This window comes from Montipora foliosa, chromosome 2, assembly GCF_036669935.1.
Source record: "Montipora foliosa isolate CH-2021 chromosome 2, ASM3666993v2, whole genome shotgun sequence".
In the NCBI taxonomy this organism is placed as follows: Eukaryota; Metazoa; Cnidaria; class Anthozoa; order Scleractinia; family Acroporidae; genus Montipora; species Montipora foliosa.
The window spans coordinates 41776997-41797978 of record NC_090870.1 but is presented as its reverse complement, the minus strand read 5'-3'; the positions used below and the strand labels follow the sequence as shown (position 1 = coordinate 41797978).

Here is a 20982-nt window from a genome sequence, read left to right as displayed (position 1 = left end):
CTTTCAGTTTACTTGCAAAGTTTTTGAAAGCCCAATGTCGATTCCCCTTCCGTGGACATCAGTGCCAAATCACTAAGTCGACATTAATCTACAACGAAGTTGCTTCTCTGAAATATCCACTGGATTGCCAATTCTCTGAGCTACTGGGAAACCCTTTATATCAATTTCCTGTGGGATTACTACCTACTCTCTGTGTACCAAAAGCCTATAAAAGCTTTGCATTGACAGCGTGTCTAGCGAATTTCAATAAATTGTTTAATAACCTCCCAAGTATTTAAAATAGTAGACTTCATAAAACTGTGAGGCCAGAGTCCAAGATACTTTTACAGCTGTAAAAGTCTACCCAGGAAGAAAGGTTAATTCAAGCCGTATCTTATGGTCAGTGATATGAAATGATCTTCAAACTGTGTGCCTTACTAATTCCCTTCTTTACCTGATAAAGAAGAGTATCCAGCATGCTCATACTAAACACATGACCAGCTGCAAATGGTTCGCGGAACATGTAGTTCAAATGATCCTTATTCTGTTGCTTGATCCGTTTCTGAAGTGAAACCAATCGAAGGAAAAACTTGAGGCAAACAATAACTTCAACCGGGAACAATTTACCACCAAATTCCTTACTGTAAAAACAAACCGCAGTGTTCGACACAAATGCTTGCCCGATTGCCCGGGGCAAGCGAAATGTATCCGTGGGCAAGTAAAACAACTCTAAGCCTTGCCCGATCGGGCAAAAGGAATTTTTGTTGCACTAATATTTTGCGAAACGATTTGATTTGCAAGGAAGAAAGTGACTAGTAATATGACAGTCACCGCAAACACAATAAAAAAAATAACAACGTTACATCTCTTTGCTGCCATTTATTTTTCTTTTGCGACGTGCCTTACCGTGGGCCCCTAACAAAGTTTTTGACAAATTGGCACAGTTGTAAGTTGAACACCGTTGCATGGGTTGTTGAGTTGACGTCTTTACACGTGATTGTCAAATGTGAAAGTTGTTAGGTGGCCACGGTAAGGCGCATCGCACTGTTAAAATATATTGGTAAAAACCTCGAAACAGATTGGAAAAAGAAACATGTTCGTAGCCACCATCTTTCTCCGCGCAAAAAGAATGCTTTTTATAATGGAACCCAGTTTTCCCGCGGCCAAATACGCTACGAGTCTGATATTTTTTGCCGTGTTTTGTGGCTGTGGTTGTCTTTCACCAATATGACCGAGCTGATTAAAAAAAATTGGGTCCACAAAGATCGTGGCAGAGGTGACGTCCTAATCGCAGCGCGGAAAAATTAAGCTTTATCAGCTGTTTTCTTTACCTTGACACTCTCCCGCAAGCTGCGTGATTTGACACTACTCATAGATTCACTCCGCATTTCAGGAGGAAGGGAAATGTCTGCATTGAACTTCATGAAGCGCATGTTTGATGCATGCGTAAGCTCGACAATCAGGGTTGCTCTTGGAAAGCACCTAAACAGAGAATGAAAAGAAATGTCTCTTTAACACTGGTAGTCAGTTTCCAAAACTGCTTTCAAATTTACGACAATTCCAGGGAACTTCAGTAGAGTGGTTTTCAATTGAGTGTCGAAAGTAATTAGCGAATTGCTTTGGTTTATAATTACTTTACTCAGTGATTGGTTCAAAGTTCTCGCGCCAATTTTTCAACCAATCAGAAGTGAAACCAAAACTAATCATGGCTCGCGCGTGCACATTTTCCCGCGCTTTGTGTCGGCTACGTGTAATTACTTCGAGTTTTGATTGATTTACCGGATTGTCTCCATCCTTTTTGATTGGCCAAAGTAATAACTTTGGTTTTGGTTTTACGACACTCATTTGAAAACTGCTCTAAAGTGCCTGTCATCTCAATGAACTTTTCCACTTTATTTATTGTCCGAAATCTTCTCAAACATATTGTTTTTCTGCAACCTGATACATCGTTCTTTGCGGCGAACCTATAAGAAACACCATGATCAATGTGAACGAGCATCTTTCCCAATGCTTCGATTGTCGCTTACAGGAAGGACAAATCACTCAAGGACTTTTAAGTCAGAGCTTCAATTCCTCCTTAAACTTCAGTCTATGGCACCAACCCGGTATTAGACCCATTCCTCTTCCTTGCGCGTTCGTTGATCAAATTACGACTACATTTTCCACTGTAGCGAACCAAAGAATTAGAGTTAGGCAAGTGCAGAAAATTGTTGAGAGGGAAGGGGTTTTCGAGGTGATAGACAGTACGTACTTTGAACAAGTCATATGAAAAAATAAACTATTACTACTCCGTAACACTACATTCAATTAATTATTAGTAACCTATGTTTGGTGATCTATTTTCATCAAGGCAAGTGAAAATTCAACTCAAGGCAAATGGAAGCCTCATAATGTACCTGTAAATACTTTGTACATCAACAATGGTGTTGGCATCTGCCATGTGATCCTCGTCATATATTTGACCATGTGACCTGTACCCAACTACCACAATGCTGTCAGCATGAAGACAACCGGCTTTAATAAGATCGTCTAAACTGAAAAAGAATATAGGTGTAAATCAGACCAAATGGCGAGGCAGGAAGTAAAAATGAAAAAGAATGCAGAAGCCATACTTGATTGTATATGTCATGGTTCAATTTTACATTTGCTTCAAAAATTCTCAAGCTAGTTCAATTTTGATTTTCCTTTGTTTCCGATTGTGGTAATGAATATCAGACAAAGAAAATCAAAATTGAACTGGTTTGAAAATTTTTAACCGAGACAAAATTTGAACTTCAACATATGCAAATAAGGAGAAAGGAAGTCTTGACAGTCACTTTGCCTCCTGGTTTTTTTGTTTCTTCTTCATATTGTTGTAAATTTTGCTGACTTGCCTCTTACACCTATATAATGGTGCACACCCCCTAAATTTAATGAAAGCTTATTGACCATTTTAAAATCAGTACTCAGACCAATCAACCAAAAATCTCTCGAAGTGAGTGAAAAACAAAAAAGTGAAAAAAAATGATTAAAGAAACCATGCAATTTCACTATATTGTTGTAGCATCTCTTACCTGTTTATAGTTCCTATCATATAATAAAGCATTGGAAAGTGACAAACTGCCAGTAAGAAATCGGGGTTGGGTCTGCAGTTAAGAAGGAAACAAACAAAGGGTTTCATATAACAAAAGATCACAGAGGACGTCAAAATGTGATCTATTACTGAACAGACACACACAAATGAGAGTCAAAATAAATGAAGATAACTCCTCTTGATAATTTGGGGCTGGGTCAATATAGCTAGGACAAAACGAGATTGGGTCAAGAAAACACAAAACAAGATGGCGTTGAGAAAGTTAGTTACTTCAGCTTATTACTGTTTAGGCTCAATGAAATACCTGCAAGTTACGTTAGAGAATTTATCACTAACGCATGACATAAACTTTAAAGATTGTTGACCCACAGCCCACTAATGCAATAGTCAACGCAATGGTTGAATCGGATCTATTACCATACATTATAACCACTCACAAGACTTGGAGAACAGCATCACTGGAACATCATAAATTTATGTTCTGTTTGGCTCTTCAGCCAAAATAATTGAAGCATAAAATTCACTAAAGTAAACTCAAGTCCTTCCCCGCAGTTGGTCTATTTTACTCACTTTTCCTTGAGAAGAAGCACTATAGGCTTTAGAGTGCACTTGGGTCGTTGGTAAGCTCTTAAAGGAAGAATAAAGTTGTAAAGTCCAGCGCCTGCTACGGGAGATGCAACTATAATAGCACTATTCTGCCTCTGATGCAATTGAACACTGTCATCCCTGTTCCTGTCCTGGCATTCCTACCAAATAAGAAGCGCTTTATGCTAAGAAAGGCCACCAAAAGTAACCCTGGCTTAAGGCAAAATTTCTCCACAGGTTAATAAACATCTCCAAATCCTCCTCTCCACCTTCATCTTGAGCCTTTTCGACAATAATTACAAAAACCACACAACTTAATATTTGCGGTGATGACTTCTTTTGTATTAATTAAATTAATATTTGCGGTGATGACTTCTTTTGCATTAATTAAATTAATTCTGCTGTACAGTCACCAAACTGACCTCATTTCGCAGTCCTAAGCAGCAGCATTTCTTGGGGGTAGTCAAAAGATGGCATCTGATTGGTGTTTGGCCAATGTACAATGAGCAGGGTGGAACGCCAGCCACATAACTGACACAGAAAGAAGAAGAGATGACATCACATACCTCACACCTAGGATACCCAGGTGTCCAACACTCCTTCAATGGAGCCTGCGATCCATATATACATGTACAGTATTTGTACTGGTGAAAGGATGAGAAGGCCCCGGGAAGGGGGGGGGGGGGACTCCCATATGGGACAGACGGGGATTCTCGTTGGAAATTTTGAATTTAACCCCTAAAGGAGACCATCTGGGCGTGGCTCAAGCTTTTTGTGACCCCTAAAGGAGACTAATCTGGGCGTGGCTTAAGGAAATTTTTGACCCCTAAAAACAAGTTAAAAAGAAAATTTGACTTCTGTTTCTCTTCGCGTAATTCTATGTTTCTTCGCGGAACCCTAAACGAGACCTTGGCGGCTTAAAATATTGGCGCTTTGCCTGGAACACTCTAAGTGAGACCAAAATCCAAAATTTACACCCCTAAGCGAGATAACGAGCATCCCCATCTGTTTCATATGGGAGTTCCCCCCCCCCCCCCCCCCCCACCGGGGAGAAGGCATCATCTAGTGGAAAGATGTTTTATTTGCAGCAAGACAAGTACAGTACCAGCAACGAAGATATTGAATTGCTGATCACTGTAGCCTGTGTGGCAGGCAAAAAAAGGGGAGGGAAGGGGAGAAAAACTCCCCTCTCTTCTTCCCTCCCTCTCCCTCCCCTTTTAACGCCTGGCACGCAGGCTACATCACTGCAAATTGCTGACTTTTAAGGGGCTTAATCTGGTCCAACTACCAATTTGCAAAAACTCAGGGAGGAGTGGATGTGGCACCTTGTGTTTTGATACCTTGGTATTCTACTAATGTCATCAAGCAAATCTGTCTCTTGTTGATCCTCGGAATCAGATTCATAGGCTGGACAAACAGAATTTGATGAACGTCTAGAATCCCCAACATCAAAAGCAACTTCTTTGGTCCTTCCTCTTTTCTCTACAGAGCCCGGTCTCAGCAACGGAGACGAATTTACTTGATCAGAGCAGTCAGCATACTGTACACCATTTGCAGGAACCTCGTCCAACTGAACTAAAGTGGAAAGATTTTGTATGTTTGAAAAAGGAAACAAGGTTAGGGCAATTCAAGAAAATGCATGACCAATAATCTCTTAATTCCCAGGAGAGTAGAAAATTCTGAGTAATAACACATTTGTGTCATTAGCAACTTTAATGGCATCATGCAAACACCTTATTGAATCAAATTTACTTTGCGAAGTCTTTACAGGTACTTTAATGAATCAAGCTCAACGGCAAAAATAATTATGTGAAGCCGCCTGAATTTTCGAAGTCTATAAGAGACTATTTTGCTTAAATTGTCCAGATAAGTCCAAGGATCACTTGAATCCACCTATGACACAAATTTCAGTATATTAATTTTCGATAAAAAACAAACAAACATCATAAGAACAAATGGGATAACACAGGCTTCTTCAAGACCTCTAATTTTACTGGCCGGGGTTGGCGTGGGACACAGCTCCACTATGTTTAGGGGTTAGAAACATTGCTCGTTTTGAATATGCATCCATTAAAAATCACCCCTTTCTTGTGAGGCAATCCAAAAAATCATAACAGCTGAGTCACAACCTTCACATGTCTAATCTCTTGCAAGTTGCAGAAAATTCATAGCACACAAAAGTTAAGAGAAAGTTACGTAAGGGGCAAAGTGAAGGTTGTTTTTCATTCAAACAAAATCGTTGGAATTTTGCCTGTCGTCAAAAATAATAGTCTATTAGTCTCTTACTTGATTCTGCATTCTCAGCTCTCAGTTCAAGGGCAATTGAACTTGCAGTGATGAAAGAATCTTTATTGCCCCGAAAGCTTCCCTTAAACAGTCTTATGGACTCTTTTGGTTCTTTGTAGGCTTTGATGTGTGAGTCTTCTTCACTTGATATGGAGATGTAAAAGCACTGATCATCGTAATCCATCACATGCAAAGGACCAGGGTTCAACAAGATACGACGACCTTTCTTTGCAGCTTGAACAGCAATAAGTGTTACTCCATACCTAATAAAAATAGAATCTGGTCATTTGGAAATATTTTTGTGTGTTAACTAAAGCAGTGTTTTAAATTAAATTAACATAAATTACTTTCTCACAACAATAACAAAACAAACAACAACAAGAACAACAACAACAATAATAATACTAATAATAATAAGCGTGTGTGCGGAATGCGCAAGACGCAGAAATATTTCCTCCTTGATCTTTCTTGTGTCACTTCTGTTTCCGGTTTTATGTATTTTTTCTCGTAGTTGCTGAATCACGTATCTCCTCTGGGTAAAGTATACCGAATTCCAAGTTTCGTGTCTTGGGAAACTCACAGGAGATTTATAAAATATCTCCGCTCTCACGGAAAACCTGAAAACTTCAAGGGCATGCGAACAAAACATGCTGGTATGCCACCAAAAATGTGTTCAATTTCACGACATACCCGCACAAACCGTTAACGTTTGAAAAGTAAAGCTTCAAGCAAAATTCGTCAAGCTTCAAGGATGGACGCAAATGGTAGTATATAGTAAAGAAATCGATGCTGCGAGAGGTTTTCTGCGGGTACTCCGGTTTCCCCCTCCTCAAAAACCAACAGTTGACTTGACTTGACTGTTATTCATCAGTGTCAAAAATTTTTGCCGATTTTGGGGCTCATTTATAATAATATTGAAATTCAAGAACGCTTTGAACAGACCTGTTTATTTTCATGATTTATCCATGTGCCGTGGGCCCATTTGCCACCACAGACTTACCGTCACTCACTCACTCACTCACTCTTACAACCCGGTGGCAGAGTGTAATGCACTTATAAAGTACGCACTACCACAGCCTATAAAACATAGTTCTAAACTTGTGGCCTATTGCCTAAGTATGCCTTTTAGATACCATCAATAATATTCATGCTAGTCGTTTGAGGAGCCTTTTTCCAGTGAGTGTTGAGGAACACTTAAAACTACAGAGTGTTACGCTCTAATAGAACACAACTATCACGAGGAAAGGGTACATACTTCCTGTGCACATGAAAGGCAGTATGTGTAAAAGTCTTGTTGCAGAATGGTCGAAACATCTTGCTTTCTCCTAAGCGAATGTCATAGATTTCATTTCCTGCACACTTGCCATACATCTCATGCCAGTCCTCTGAGCCTCTCCTGCAAGAAAAAAAATCAAGAGTGGAGTATGATTAAGATTGACTATACAGAATCAAGACCATCATGGATGAACAAAAGGCAGAGGGATCGCTCTGGGTGCTTGATATGCAAGCAAATCCTCCAGGCTTTAATCCCCTCCACCAAAATCCTACAGATAGACAAATGTGAAAAATTACAGATTTCTAATACTGTAAGTACTCCAAGCCCTAAACTCACTGTTCATGAAGAGTATGTAAAAGAAGGGTGAAGAATGTCGAGATTCCTGGACAGACACAATTGCTGGCAAGAAGGGCGTGCTTAAGTTCATCCTCACAGACGACGTACTCTGAGGAGACAGCAAGAAACAATCATAAAGCCATCATGAAAGCACATGCATGTGAGAAAAAGTTGAAAGGAGAAATCCAACACATTTTACAAAAAAAAAAAAAAACTCCACAGATACGGTACATGATGTCCACATGTGACTGACAATCAACCCACATGTATAAGGTGCCGTTTTCTAACTAAGGCTAGACATGCATGTTCTAGTACCTGTCTGCTTTTAAGTTGCATTGTTCATATTATCAAGCAAATGAATTGTTTTCAAATCTTTTTATTCATGTAATCATTTTCATGCCATCACTCTTGAGATTGTGACAGCACCCGACCTCCTCCTCTTCTTCCACATGACCTCCACTAATTTTCTTCCGTACTCAGTTGATCTTTAAACCAAAAGCTTCTCAAAGTTGAGTATACAAAACTGTACCTGCAAAACTGACATGGAACTTATTTTCTGGCTTTAGGATCTGAACATACAGATGTGTTGTTGGCGCAAAATCCTGGATAGCCCACGTCCTCAAAATGGTGTGCTTGTCCTATCAAGAAGAAATAATTAGTCAGGCCTACAAAAAAGGCAGATAATTCTCCCAATGGGAATGCAAACTTCATATCCCACAAGGGGGTTCCACCCAGGTAAAGGTAAACGTACACCTTATTTAACATCGGACTCGGGACCTTATGCACCAAGGCCGCTTACTAGCCGACTGTGCCACCCTTGCTCCTAGCAAGGGAAACTTCCACCAACAAGGGGAACTCCACTTGTTCAAACTCATTTACTATTGGGCCAAAAAAGGGAAAAAATAAATGTCCTAAAACTATGAGACAGGCATTATATCCAACTTCTCCTTGGACCGGTACTGTCTTATCGCACTTTCGGAAGTTAGCTGCTGCCTTCTGTTGGTGTACTTGCGATATTTTAGAAAAAAATTAAATACACTACATGTAGGTTCAAACCCTTACCACTCTATAGCAATTAGCTTTTCTCAAACTTATTTCTAAACATGCCAATGAAAACAATTTGCAAAATTGTTAACCTAAAGACACTTTCATTAAAAAACACCTTTTCTAGTAGCTTCCAATACCCGCCATATCTAGAAATTATTTAAACCTTTCCCACTTCCCCTCCCAGCATTTTTTTGTCTTGCTAGCAACATAATTTGATAAGGGAGGAAGGCGGACTGCAGTGTGAGAGATAATAGGTAAATTAATAACGCCCCAAGAAGGTGAAGTGTCGCCACTATTTTTGCAACTTGTTGCAGCTTTCTGTGAAGGGCTTTGAGTCAAGTTACTTAAGGACGGTGCCTACTAATTAAAGATATTTTTGCCCCGGTGTGTGATTATGCAGGAAATGTAGATCTTAACAAGTGTTATTGAAATCCAAAAAGAAAATTGGGGGTAACCACGCATTTTTCAAAGATAATTCATGAATAATATTTGTAAAAAGCTTTAAAATACAAAGCAATGTATGGCGTTCTCTTTCAAATTGAAGCTTAATTATCTCTCAAAAATACTTGGTTACCCCAATTTTCTTTTTGAATACCAAGAGTACTTACTAAGATCTACTTTCTCCGGATAGTTTTAAACCGCGCAAAAATATCCCTGTATTAGTAAGCATCGGCGATAGGAAATCCTAGTATCTGGAGATGCTCAGAATGTATGCGCAATAACAATAGTAGGCACCGTCCTTAATACACTATCAGAAGTTTGTATTGTTGCTTAATCAAACGTGCAAATATGCTGTTTGCGTGTTGCATACACAGCCAACATGTTACGTCGTGGGAACTATGTAGTCCTTTCTTGTACTAGGATTTATGTATATATCGGTATGTAAGTAACTTGGCGTTATGCTCATGTACGAAATAAGATGTTTACTAGGACGGAAACATCGTATACTCCCTCACATATTTAATCACATTTAGCTACCGGTAGCTACCATTATGTATATAAGCACTTTGATTTTCAAGTCTTGAGTGTGTTTAAGTCTAGTCTGTTGGACTCTGTGTGAGCCGGTAACCCCCGAAGACCAACCAAGTCTAACTACATGCAGCAAGCAGAGTTGACACTTATCCTCATTTGGCCACGTCGTTACCAACACTTTACAACAGTAGAATAGCATAAATTATGGGATTGCTCATTTTACTTGTTGACAGCATGAAGTTTCAAACTTCGGTTCTGTTCTTGGAAATTAATATCCTGCCTTAAAGTTGACCCCCACTCACAGGCAGCCCAAGCTCGGTATACGCTTTATCGCCTTTGTATGGAAAAATGAACTTTCACTGAACTTTGAGCTTATAAATGCTAAAATAAGCTGGAAATGTAGAAATAAACATCACTTACCTCTACATACAATTGCCCTCGTCTGTTCTGTGCAATCGGAGGGCAACTTGTGTCCGTTTTGGACGGCTTTGTGGCTTTCGAATTTTTACAATGCCCTTAGTTGTCATTTCCCCTCATAAAGAGAAGAAAGGCTGGTGACTCGCGGCGATCTCGTCCCACAAATTGCTCTCGTATCACAAAGCAACGATCCAAATCGCCATAAAAACACCACAGCCTTAAGGCCAGATAAGTTTCCTATCACATCAACTCAACTCCAGGACCACACAACGATTTTTGGTGGATAAATTTCAAATAATGTTCGACTTTCTATAATCTTCCCATGCGTTCTGCTGGATGTGTGGCTACGGCCATTATAGCTTAATGGCGATCTTATTACATTCTGCACTCTCATTGGCCATGTGTTTCAAATTGCCCTCCGATTGCACAGAAAAGACGAGGACAACTGTACTTAGAAGTGACGCTCAAAGTTAATTTTCCCATGCAAAGGCTATAAATCGTATACCGAGCTTGGGCTGCCTGTGCCCCACTTAAAGCTTTGGGCCACTAATCTTTCATAAATTTTTGGCTTTTTACGAAATTACAACTGATCTATGAAAAATCTTACTATAATAATACTTACAGCAGCTTCTCTGTCATCAGCATATCTGTCAGTGAGTATAAAGCATCCCACAGCATCTTCTACTCTACAAAACCAACAAAAACAACATAACCAAAACAAGTAATCATTATGATAAGAATGAAATTGTCAGTTTGAATCACTTATATTTTGTGACAGGTTAATGTCTCGAATATATTAAAGTGTCCCTGTGATAAAAAAAAACACTTCCTTTGTATTATTCAGATCTTAAAAGTGTGTTTGCTTAAGCCCTGTCTGGGAAAATTTTGAGCTTTGATTTTTATACAAAGGCTGTTTACTTTGAGGGTTAGTTTTAGACTTCACAGTCCACCAATAATCGCGTTCAACACTAACCAATTGGACCTCAGAGGGCTGGATCCAGGGAAAAGTGAAAGGCTCACTAGCTTAAAATTTCAGCATGTGAATGCAGCTTATCATAGCAGAGCCCAGGTACGCAAAGCACGCCAGCGAAGCACCATGGGTAAGGTTTTTTTGGGAAATCTATCCATGTGAGAAATTTTGGTTATGACCTTACGCATGTCCGTATGTCTGTCCGCCTGCACAGACTGTCGGGGTGGAGGTGGGGAGGCAGGACAGCCTCTGGGGACGAGAGGTTTCTGGTGGGAAATCATATTACTGACGAGCAACGGGATAAAGAGAGCAGGAGGAGCATGCGAGAAGAGGTGACAAAATTTGAGAAATTTAAGCGAAGAAATCCTTGAGAAAAGCCAAGGAAGGAGAAGAAGGGAAAATTTGAATGAAAATCAACGTGAAGCTGAGAGAAATAGATTGAGAGACAACACACTTATTTACAAAAGTTAACTTTCAGATAAGCTTAATGTTATCCTTCTTTAATAATAAGCTTGTATGCCTCATGCCTCACATATTTTGTAAAACTAGCTAAAAATCTTAAAGGAAGAAGGCCTGAAAACATTTGCAATTCCATGTTGACAGAGATTCTGACACATTCCAACAATCACATTTATACGCTTTTTGTGTGAAATGGTAGACTGTTCACAGTCCCCTATTTTTCCCTTTGATCGTCGGGATCGAGCACAAACTGCCGCCATCTTTGCTTTTAAACAGCGAGCGCAAACTGGGGAAAGCGACATAACTACTGAGTTGGTGGGGGGAGTGGAGGGGTTTTGGATGGGAAAAGTAGGGAGACTCTCTGATCTTTACTGCAACTAGTGTAGTTTCAACAGTCTGACTTTCGTCGACAACTATCAGTGACAGTTGTCTCTTGCAGCAACAACCGAAAGAAGTCTCTTGACAAAGCTTGCTCAGAGGAAGCGTGAATGACTTGAAATTTGTTGTTCTTCATCTCATTTAATTCATCTACGGTTTTCTCAAAACCCTTTACGCTCAAATCAAAATCCTTCGAATTAATCTGTTCCTCTCCTATGCTTCGCAACGGTACAATAACCAAACACAAGCGCCAATCTCTTCCAGAAGTGCTTTAATTTTCCATTTGCTTGACAAGTAAAAAGCTTTGGTAGACCAGGCTCTTCCCGAATCCTGTAGGAAGAACAGCCAATACATCCTTGCTTTGCAGAAAAACTAATGGTACCATGACAAGGGCATTACTAAACCACGAAACAGCGAAACACAGAAACAGCCAAAGGAAACACTAAAACACCATGTATGACCCCGGCCCACCATAAACTGAATACTAACTGAAAAAGGTTGGATTTGAGATTAAATATCGTTTTAGGCCTAATTGCTCCTAATTCATTGATATTAAGATTAGGATTCAGATTAAGACTGAAATTAGGAGCAATAACTTATTAGGACTAAAACGATGCTTCATCTCAAATCCAACCTTTGTCCGTTAGTATTCAATGTATGGTGGGGTCATACATGGTGTTTTGGTGCTTCGTTTCGCTGTTTAGTAATGTCCCTGTGAAAGGGCTATTCCAGACTTTTCTAGAATTGTCTTACAATCTGTAACAATCCAGAACTTTCTTTGATGTGACTCAGCAGTTTCCACAAATAGTGCACCTTGTAGTACACTATAAATATAGCAACAGAACATTCTAGATGCTTTAAGTAAAAGGACAAAAGCAGGCTTATAAATAATAGAAAAGACTTACCCTCATAGCCGGCTGTGATTGAACTTAAAGCTATGGATGCGATACTGTGTTCAAGCTACTACGAAAATCACCGAACTGTGGAATGGGCTCAAATTTTTATATCATCGCCACACCCACTCCAGTAATGTGCGCCATACAGCTCACATACCAACTTAATTCTTCCACAAAAATGGCGGGGCAGCAACAAAGAGTGGGTGTGGCGATGATTTAAAATTTGAGCTCATTCCACAGTTGGTGATTTTCGTAGAAAAAACAACTGTGATAAGTATGGTGGAGCGATTACCTTTGACCTTGCTATGCCCGAAGAGAACAAAGAAAGGAAAGGAGATATTAAAGAGTTCAGAGTTCATTATGAAGTCCTTCGTAAAAGTTTGTGTACACAGAAAATCCAGTGAGTGGAAAAAATCCAGTATATCAAGAAAGTCAAGAATTGTTGACTGCAATCAGTGGAACTTGGAGTTCGAAGTTAATCAAGATCAATACCTGTTTGGCCATGAAAGACAGTAAGCCTTCTTTGCTTTACGAACTGCTTAACTTAATCTTTAACCTAAATAATAATTGCAACAGTGTAAAACTAATTAAATAATAGTGAAAAGGGGTAACTGCTCGTTGTCACACTTTTGTTGCGTGCCTTATATTGTACTCAGGAGTTCTTTTCACTTATGCCTTGTTCGAGGACATTGCTTGGTTATTCCATCACGTAACAGTAAAGATCGGGCAGCCTCCCTATTTTCCCCACTGAAACCCCTCCGCTCCCCCCACTCACTCGGTAGTTATGTCAATCTCCCCATTTTGTGCTCACTAGCTGATCAAAAACAAAGATGGCTGGCAGTTTGTGCTTGATTCTGATGATCAAACAGGAAAATAGGGGTTTCCAGTTGTGAGCTGCTTTGTTTGACTGTGAAATTGCAGTAGAGTAAGCAAATTTACTACACTTTTCATTGACTTTTTAATTAGTAAAGATTTTTGCTTTTGTTCTGAACTGAAGAGAGAGGGAGTAAAGATTGTCAGTCAAACGGAAAATGTGAAAGAGATTACTGTGCAATGTAATTTCAGTTTTAGTTGTTGATTTAAATTGTTAGTTGTTTGCAAGGCTTGTTTGTTTACTGCTGTCAGCTCAGAGGTGTTTGATCTGTTTGATCACTGTAAACTGTACACACTAATGACGATTAATTTTGTACTTTACGCAGAAGCATAATTATTTCCATGAACACTGCATTGCTTTCTGGGGTTAGAAATAGGAGCTCCGCTTTAGGCTTGGCTAAATGTATATACTATATGCAAAACACAAGTTTGAAAGTCTGAAAGCCCAAAACTCCCACGCTGCATATTAATTTTGCCGCATACACACTTATTGCATTCTTAAACTAAACTAGTGAGCCTTTGACATCATTTTCTTCTCGATCCAGCTCTATCAAAAGATCTTAAAGTTAGTAATGGCGGACCATTAAATAAGAAAATTCCAGTAAAAATAAACAGGTGTCTTTTTTAAATCAAGGCTTAAAACTTTGATCGCTTAGTGTTCAGTTATCATAGTTTTGAAATCCCAAGAGAATAAGAATTGATTTTTTGGTCACACTGGGGCACTTTAAAGATGATAATTTTATTATTGTTATAATACTTTATTTACTTATCATAATTGAATTTATTATTTACAATTTGCAATTTTACTGTTTCAGATGGCTATACAGTCACGCGTACAACAAATAATTATCAAGATAACACGGGTCGAGGGAGAGGAAGGGCATTTCATTGTTACATTACCAGTAGACATACTTCTTTTGCATCCTTGTATATAATTAGAAACAAAATAATGATTCAACTTTAACTTCAACCACAACTCAGCAATGGCTACCTATCACTGAATACCCAACATGAGCAGGACTGGAATGATCGTTAACATTAATAAACAAGATTTGTGACCTTGCAGAACAAAATTATCATTTTGTAGATCATGCATAATATTCATTGACAAGCACGATCTGTTATGTCAGCGTCCTACTGCTGACATAGTTCAAGGCAAGGCAAGGTCCTTATTTTTCCCACATCAATTTATTAACTGGATACTTACATGTACATGTATACATGCACAAAACAAGGTGCTCCAACTTAAATAAACAGCACAGATAAAGAAAATGGGATTTTAGCAACTGAGGTCATTGGTAATCAAACAGAGCAGGAAAGTCAATCATGAGAGAGCAAGCTATGGCAACCATAACGAAAATCTAAGAAATAAAATATAAATTAATTAAAAAAGTGGTAAAAGCACACCTTGCTCGAATCAGGTCTTCATCTATCAGTGCCGATCCTTTCAAATATGTGACACGCTGAGACCACACAGGAACCTGTAATAAGATTCTCAATGCACTATCAAGCTCAGATGGACATAGAAGGACCACATGATGATCCTGAAAGAAACCACAATAAGGAAAGAATTAAAACATGTTACATCAAGACAAAAATTAAACTTACAACTTAACATAGAACTCTCACAATCATTTTTGTATAATAAACAAATTAGATTGAGGGCTCCCTGAGGTGTACATGCAAAAATAAAGGGTTTGCCTGTTTTCAACTCTTCAATCAATTTATAACATCATTAAAAAATTAACTGTAAAATTCCACCTTTCCAAATATTAGTCTTAGACATTATGCAGGACGAATGTTACCTGGAACAACAGTTAATATACACAAGGTTCCTATAGAGAGTGAGAGGGCATCTGAACCACGGGTAATGTAGTAAGTGAAAGGTCTTGGGTTTTTTAATCCAGTTAAAGTACTTGTCTTTTTCCACATATGCCCAAGTCACCATGCATCAATTAATCAATACATATTAATTTTTATTTTTTATTGATGAATTTGTAAATAAAGATAGGTAATTACTGTATTGAATTTCCTTATTTGAGCAGTACAAAATGCAGACTGCAGACTGGGTCTAAAATGCAGACTGAGATCTAGGCCTATTTTGTACCTAGTCTACATTTTAGACCCAGTCTGCAGTCTGCAATTTATACTGACTAATTCCTTATTGGTTCCAGAAACCCATTAAACATATGAACTTGAAATAAATTTTCTTACAAACCTGTAATCTAACATCGGCATAGAACTCATTCAAAAAGTCAATCAGCATTGTGGCTCTAGGAGTTGTTGCACACAACACAACATGCTTCTCAGAGCCAGCTAGCATGCGGTTAAACCTTCCTCCTTCCTTCTGCCGTGTCACCAGATGAAAAGCAAGTTGCTCCAACTGGAAAAAATGAAAGCAACAAGTTCCTTTGGTAAACAATAAACACAAATTATTACACAACAGTGACATCAAACTCAAACTTTCTCATATGTCACAGTTCTGGACAATATCCCATGTTTTAACCTATTGACCCCTGGGAGTGAGACAGATTTTAAGGAAGGGTTGGGCATGTAGCACTTATATTTCAACAGACTTAACTGTTAGAGGGAATTATGTGAAGTGCTAATTTTCTACCCGTATAAACCATGTGAGCATTAACCCTCCTAATGGAAATGGGCCCACATAAGGTCGTGGGAATTTAAGATGTCAATGTCATGGCAATGAATACACAGCCAACGTTTGCAAAAACATAACCCTTCCTTGTATTTTATTAATTTTCAGCACCACATAATCCTGAAGTTCGAACTTCTTCATTTTCTTCTTCCCTTTCTGGTGTATGATAACTGCAAAAGGCAGACTGCTGGCTACCTGCAAATAGCGCTGATAAGCAGTATTTAAGCTATTAAACACCCCTTTCAAACAGTGCGCCTGATAAACAGTATTTAAGCCTCAAGACCCATTTTTGAGAGGTTAGCTTTCAATAACTGTGATTCAGGGTTAGTCTGCAGTCCGCAGTCTGCAGTTGGCAAGTGTCAGACACCGCTCTCCTTTAAATGTCTGAGGCTCATCCTGCCACTTTTTCAAATTGATATTCACCATTTTCCCGCTCTGCATGTGATGTAGCTGTGACTTGTCCACTCATTTGTGGCTTTTCAATTTCTTTTCTCCGAGAGATTACGAAAACCACTTCATACAGCATTTTTCCAATTGTTCTGTGAATTATTATGTGTTTTTTTACAAGCTGTTTCTCCAAGATGATGACACCAGTAGTTTAGAGACGAGTTCTTTTCTTTGATTAAACTGCAAACTTTAAGTAAGTGGACGAAGAACGGAAGGCAAGGGAAAGGTGGAGAAAGGTGTTTTTAGACAGTTCATAATAACCTAGGTTGAAACAAAATGAACTCTAAGGAACAAAATACCGGTTGTCAATGGCTTAATAAAATCCCTTTGCCACACTCATACTGAGCTTGGGGCGCCTGTGATACATGTAGCTATGTCCTTCACCATCCTAATTTACGCTTTGTTAATGTTCAAATTTCAGAGCAATATATATGTCACCCGTCAGGGTTTACCTCAAAAAGGCCTCGTGGATGAACCACAAAGAAACTCACACTCACCTCAATGGGTAACAGAATAAGAGCACAGCCAATCATGATTATAACAAACAACCGTCCCAGCTCATCATCTGGTCGAAAATCACCATATCCTACTGTACTAAATGTCACAACTATAAACCAGATGCATTCAAAAAAGTGCCATGGCTTCTGGACTGGTCTCTCAAGGTGATGGATACCACACACCCTAAGAAACATTTAATGAATGAGAGTGTGATGTACATATGTAAGGTGGGAACAACGTTCTTCACCAGAGACAAGATTTTTGTTCATTGATGTTGCTGTGTGTACTACATGTGTATTTGCTATAAATTTTTAATAACTAGTAATTACCATGAGTAGGTGGAATGCTGCCGAGAGGCAGGGAAATGTAACACATGCTCTGGTATAGTATAATATTCGCTATTTTCACAAATCCTATAATACAGGATATTGGTATAATATTTGCTATTTTCACAAACCTAATAATACAGGATATTGGAAATTTATGGACATTTTAAGCATGTACACATTTAAGTTAGGTTTGGGTGAGTATTGAATATAATATATTATTGTATATGAGTAGCGACAGTAGTGTAAGTATCACCTGTGAGTTGTGTTTCTTTTGTGTTGTGTTTGAGGTAATACATAACTCGGTAACAAGAGCGACGGTAGAGAAGTGGTTGAATGTCAGTAGAGTATCAATGGAACGTCGGTGGCAATATCAATCGACATGTTGGTCTACATATCAACCGACACTGAGTTGCTATGTCAAATAACTGTAGTCGGCTGATATGTCAACTGACCACTATCGCCCGATAGCATTGGCTGAGTAACGGCCAACATATCATGCAACATGTCGACTGAGTATCAGCCGATATGTTGACTGTTACTCAGTCGACGGGTACCTCAAGTACACATGATCCATCCTATCTTCTGACTACTCCTGATTAATCCCGATTAATCAATGATCAGTCCCGGCCTGACATGAAATATTCCAAAGCTAGTTAACAATCACTGAATTTCTAGATCACTAAACTCACCCAGTAAATAAGATACACATAACTGTTGCAAAAACTATTAGTACTTTTTGTGACAATGCAGACTGTTGACGAAGGACAAGTCTGTGAAGATCATTCTGCAAGGGAAGTTGATGTTTCCATGGTTAGTCTCAAATTTAAGCTCTGTGCCAAAAAAGTTACAAACACAAGTGACTTGAATGGGTATATTTACACATAAAAAGCAATGAATAAAGAATGCAAGAGGATAGCAAACAGGATGTAACTATAGCCCATTCCAGCATTCATCATACTCAGCTGATATGAAATCAACTGTCATTATACCGGCCTTAGTTACGTTCTCCAAAACTATGATACACTCAGCTAATCAGCACGCAGACAACAAAGGCAATTTAATACATATTAATAATTATTTTGGTTCTTAGACTATCTCCATTAAAATTATACACTAAATAAACACATTAATGTTTACATGTACTTAGCAACTACTTCTTGTAAGCTTGAGCGGACACTTTTATGAAGTTTCAGGAGTTAATTAACAAAATAATGCGCTCCAAAGGAAGGACGCCTTAGACTCACATACAAAGTCATGATTGTTTAATATATAAATTTCAAGACGATCTGGATTTTCATTGCATTGTTCATTCCTCCTTCCACTGTGCTCTTGAACCACACAGGCTATTATGTGGTGCTTCCCTATCTACAACAAAGGGCTGGCAAAGCAAAAGTACTCTAAATGAATCAATTTACTTACAAGCATTGTATCTAGAGCACTCCTAGCAATCCAGCAATTTAAAAACAAAGGTAGCCATAAATTTCTGAGACGATCATAAAATATCTATAAGAAAATAGATGATAACGACCATTACACTATAAAAAGTAGCACTTCACTCAACAAACATTGAAAGCAAATCATTCTTATGGTTTATGATTCAGCATAAACAACAACTTCACTTACAGACACTAAGAAGGGTAAGCCAAGCAAAATCTCTGGGATGAGCCGAGTTTTCATGATTTTGTTGAGCACAGAACCACCCTACAACAAAACACTTAACTAGTTTTAATATATGGACATTGTTAAATATGAAAAGAGGTTTGTATGACAAATTCTAGCTGGTATGCTGCCACAATAAACTCTGACAATAAATACCTTATAAGTTAAGTAACAAAGTAGAATTGCATCCAACATGCTGTAAACGGCAATAACTGTCTAAAAATAAGACACAAAAAGAGGTCATTTAACAGAAAGCTGTTTAACATTAACATGATTGAGTCTGAACATTACTGACTGGTAACAGTGAAACCCAAATTTTAGCTGTATTAGTAATTCAGTGCTTTTTTGTGTGCAGGCTTGTTCACAGCTAGGTACATTTATACGACAGAAGCAAATTATCATGCACAATTTCAGAAGAGAACTTACCTGAACAATCCAAAGTGGAAATGGTCTATGGACCCACAACAATGACCATCCATAACTGTAATGGTAGAATAAACACAATTTCAAACTCACAATAACTTTGAACACTAAACAAATCTGAGATCAGAGGTGATTCAGAGGTCAGGAGCTAGATTTGCATTTCGCTTTTCCTAACTCAAATCTGGCCCTTCTCATCAGTTGTTGGATTGGTCTTTGCCAGCCGATCCAGCGTAATCCATTTGAAACCCCCGTGCTTCGTAAAGAACCACCTATTCAAGCCTCCTGCCAGTTGGTGTTCTACAACATCTTAAAGGGGCTCTGTCATGCAAAATGATGTAATTTCATGACACCCAAAATGCCCAAAAAGTAGAATGAATAATAACCACTCAAGGCGCTGTTACACTGTGAAATGGTTTGTGGAACTTGTCTAGCAATGTTTTGGAGGGACAAGTTGCATGAAACATTTCACAGTGTAACATACCCTGCAACAGCCAAAATCATTGCGAGACAAGTTGCAAGAGCCATTGGCAAAAGTAGAATTACCCTAAAATAATGTGACATGACCCCTTAAGAGTTTTTTAAGTGGATGCTGGGGTTGTTAACCCACTGACTCTTAAACCGCCCTCCTGGCTGACAAGCAAAATTGTCAAGCACTAGACAGAGTACCGTATTTACCCATGTATAAGTCGACCTTTTATGGCCTCAAAAGAATCTCCAAAAATCGCCCTCGACTTATACACGGGTCAAAGATTTTAAGCCAAGTTCCAGCTAAGTAATTTATTCAAAATTAACATACACGTCATAATGTTGTCTTGGGCATAATGAACGCAGTGGACAAAAGCCGACAAAAGACTTCAAAATGAATGTAAGCAATTCCAGTTGAAATGAAAAAGGATAGTTCCACCTCGAAATGTTGAAGATACTCACAAGCACAAATTTGAAATAGACACTGGAAATTTTCGTTTTCCACCGGCGAAAAGCTCTAAAAGGCATTTCTGTTGCTTCAAATAAAGGCCGTGTTACACGAGGCAATTTTTCTTGCAACTCGCAACGCAACGATGACGAACAAAAACCTTTCAAGTTGCAGAGGGTATGGCACACGTTAGCAACTTCTTTCGCAACTTGCAACGCATACAATAACAGACAAGATGGCGGACGCGCTAAGTCGCCGAGATCTTGTGAAAGATGAGCTCTGATTGGCCCATTCTGACAAAATTACGTTGCGAGTTGCAGAGGGGATGTCACACGCAAGCAACTTGTCTCGCAACGTTGCGAAAAGTAGAGGGTCGTTCTACTTTTCTCGCAACTCGAAACGCAACAATTGCAGTTGCAAGATGGGGTGTTACACGTGATTTTTTTCTCGCAACTTGCAACGCAACAAACGTTGCGATGCGAGTTGCAAGAAAAATTGCCTCGTGTACGT

General features: G+C 38.8%; 1 protein-coding gene across 5 annotated transcripts in view; it reads right to left on the bottom strand.

The window, feature by feature from the left end:
- Positions 1 to 20982, bottom strand: part of LOC137993128 (potassium channel subfamily T member 1-like) — a 56455-nt gene that overhangs the window by 7275 nt on the left and 28198 nt on the right. For 3 of the 5 annotated variants that reach the window (XM_068838811.1, XM_068838809.1, XM_068838810.1), the window contains exons 6-25: positions 19563 to 19617; positions 19293 to 19352; positions 19101 to 19178; positions 18897 to 18980; positions 18167 to 18261; positions 17148 to 17331; positions 15766 to 15930; positions 14955 to 15091; positions 10594 to 10657; positions 8065 to 8173; positions 7536 to 7644; positions 7179 to 7319; positions 5924 to 6186; positions 4978 to 5212; positions 4060 to 4168; positions 3623 to 3798; positions 3033 to 3104; positions 2376 to 2513; positions 1311 to 1461; positions 434 to 541 (exon numbers count right to left, since the gene is read on the bottom strand). In XM_068838811.1, coding sequence (XP_068694912.1) covers positions 434 to 541; positions 1311 to 1461; positions 2376 to 2513; positions 3033 to 3104; positions 3623 to 3798; positions 4060 to 4168; positions 4978 to 5212; positions 5924 to 6186; positions 7179 to 7319; positions 7536 to 7644; positions 8065 to 8173; positions 10594 to 10657; positions 14955 to 15091; positions 15766 to 15930; positions 17148 to 17331; positions 18167 to 18261; positions 18897 to 18980; positions 19101 to 19178; positions 19293 to 19352; positions 19563 to 19617 — 2533 coding nt within the window. The other 2 variants (XM_068838813.1, XM_068838812.1) reach the window with 2 other exon arrangements.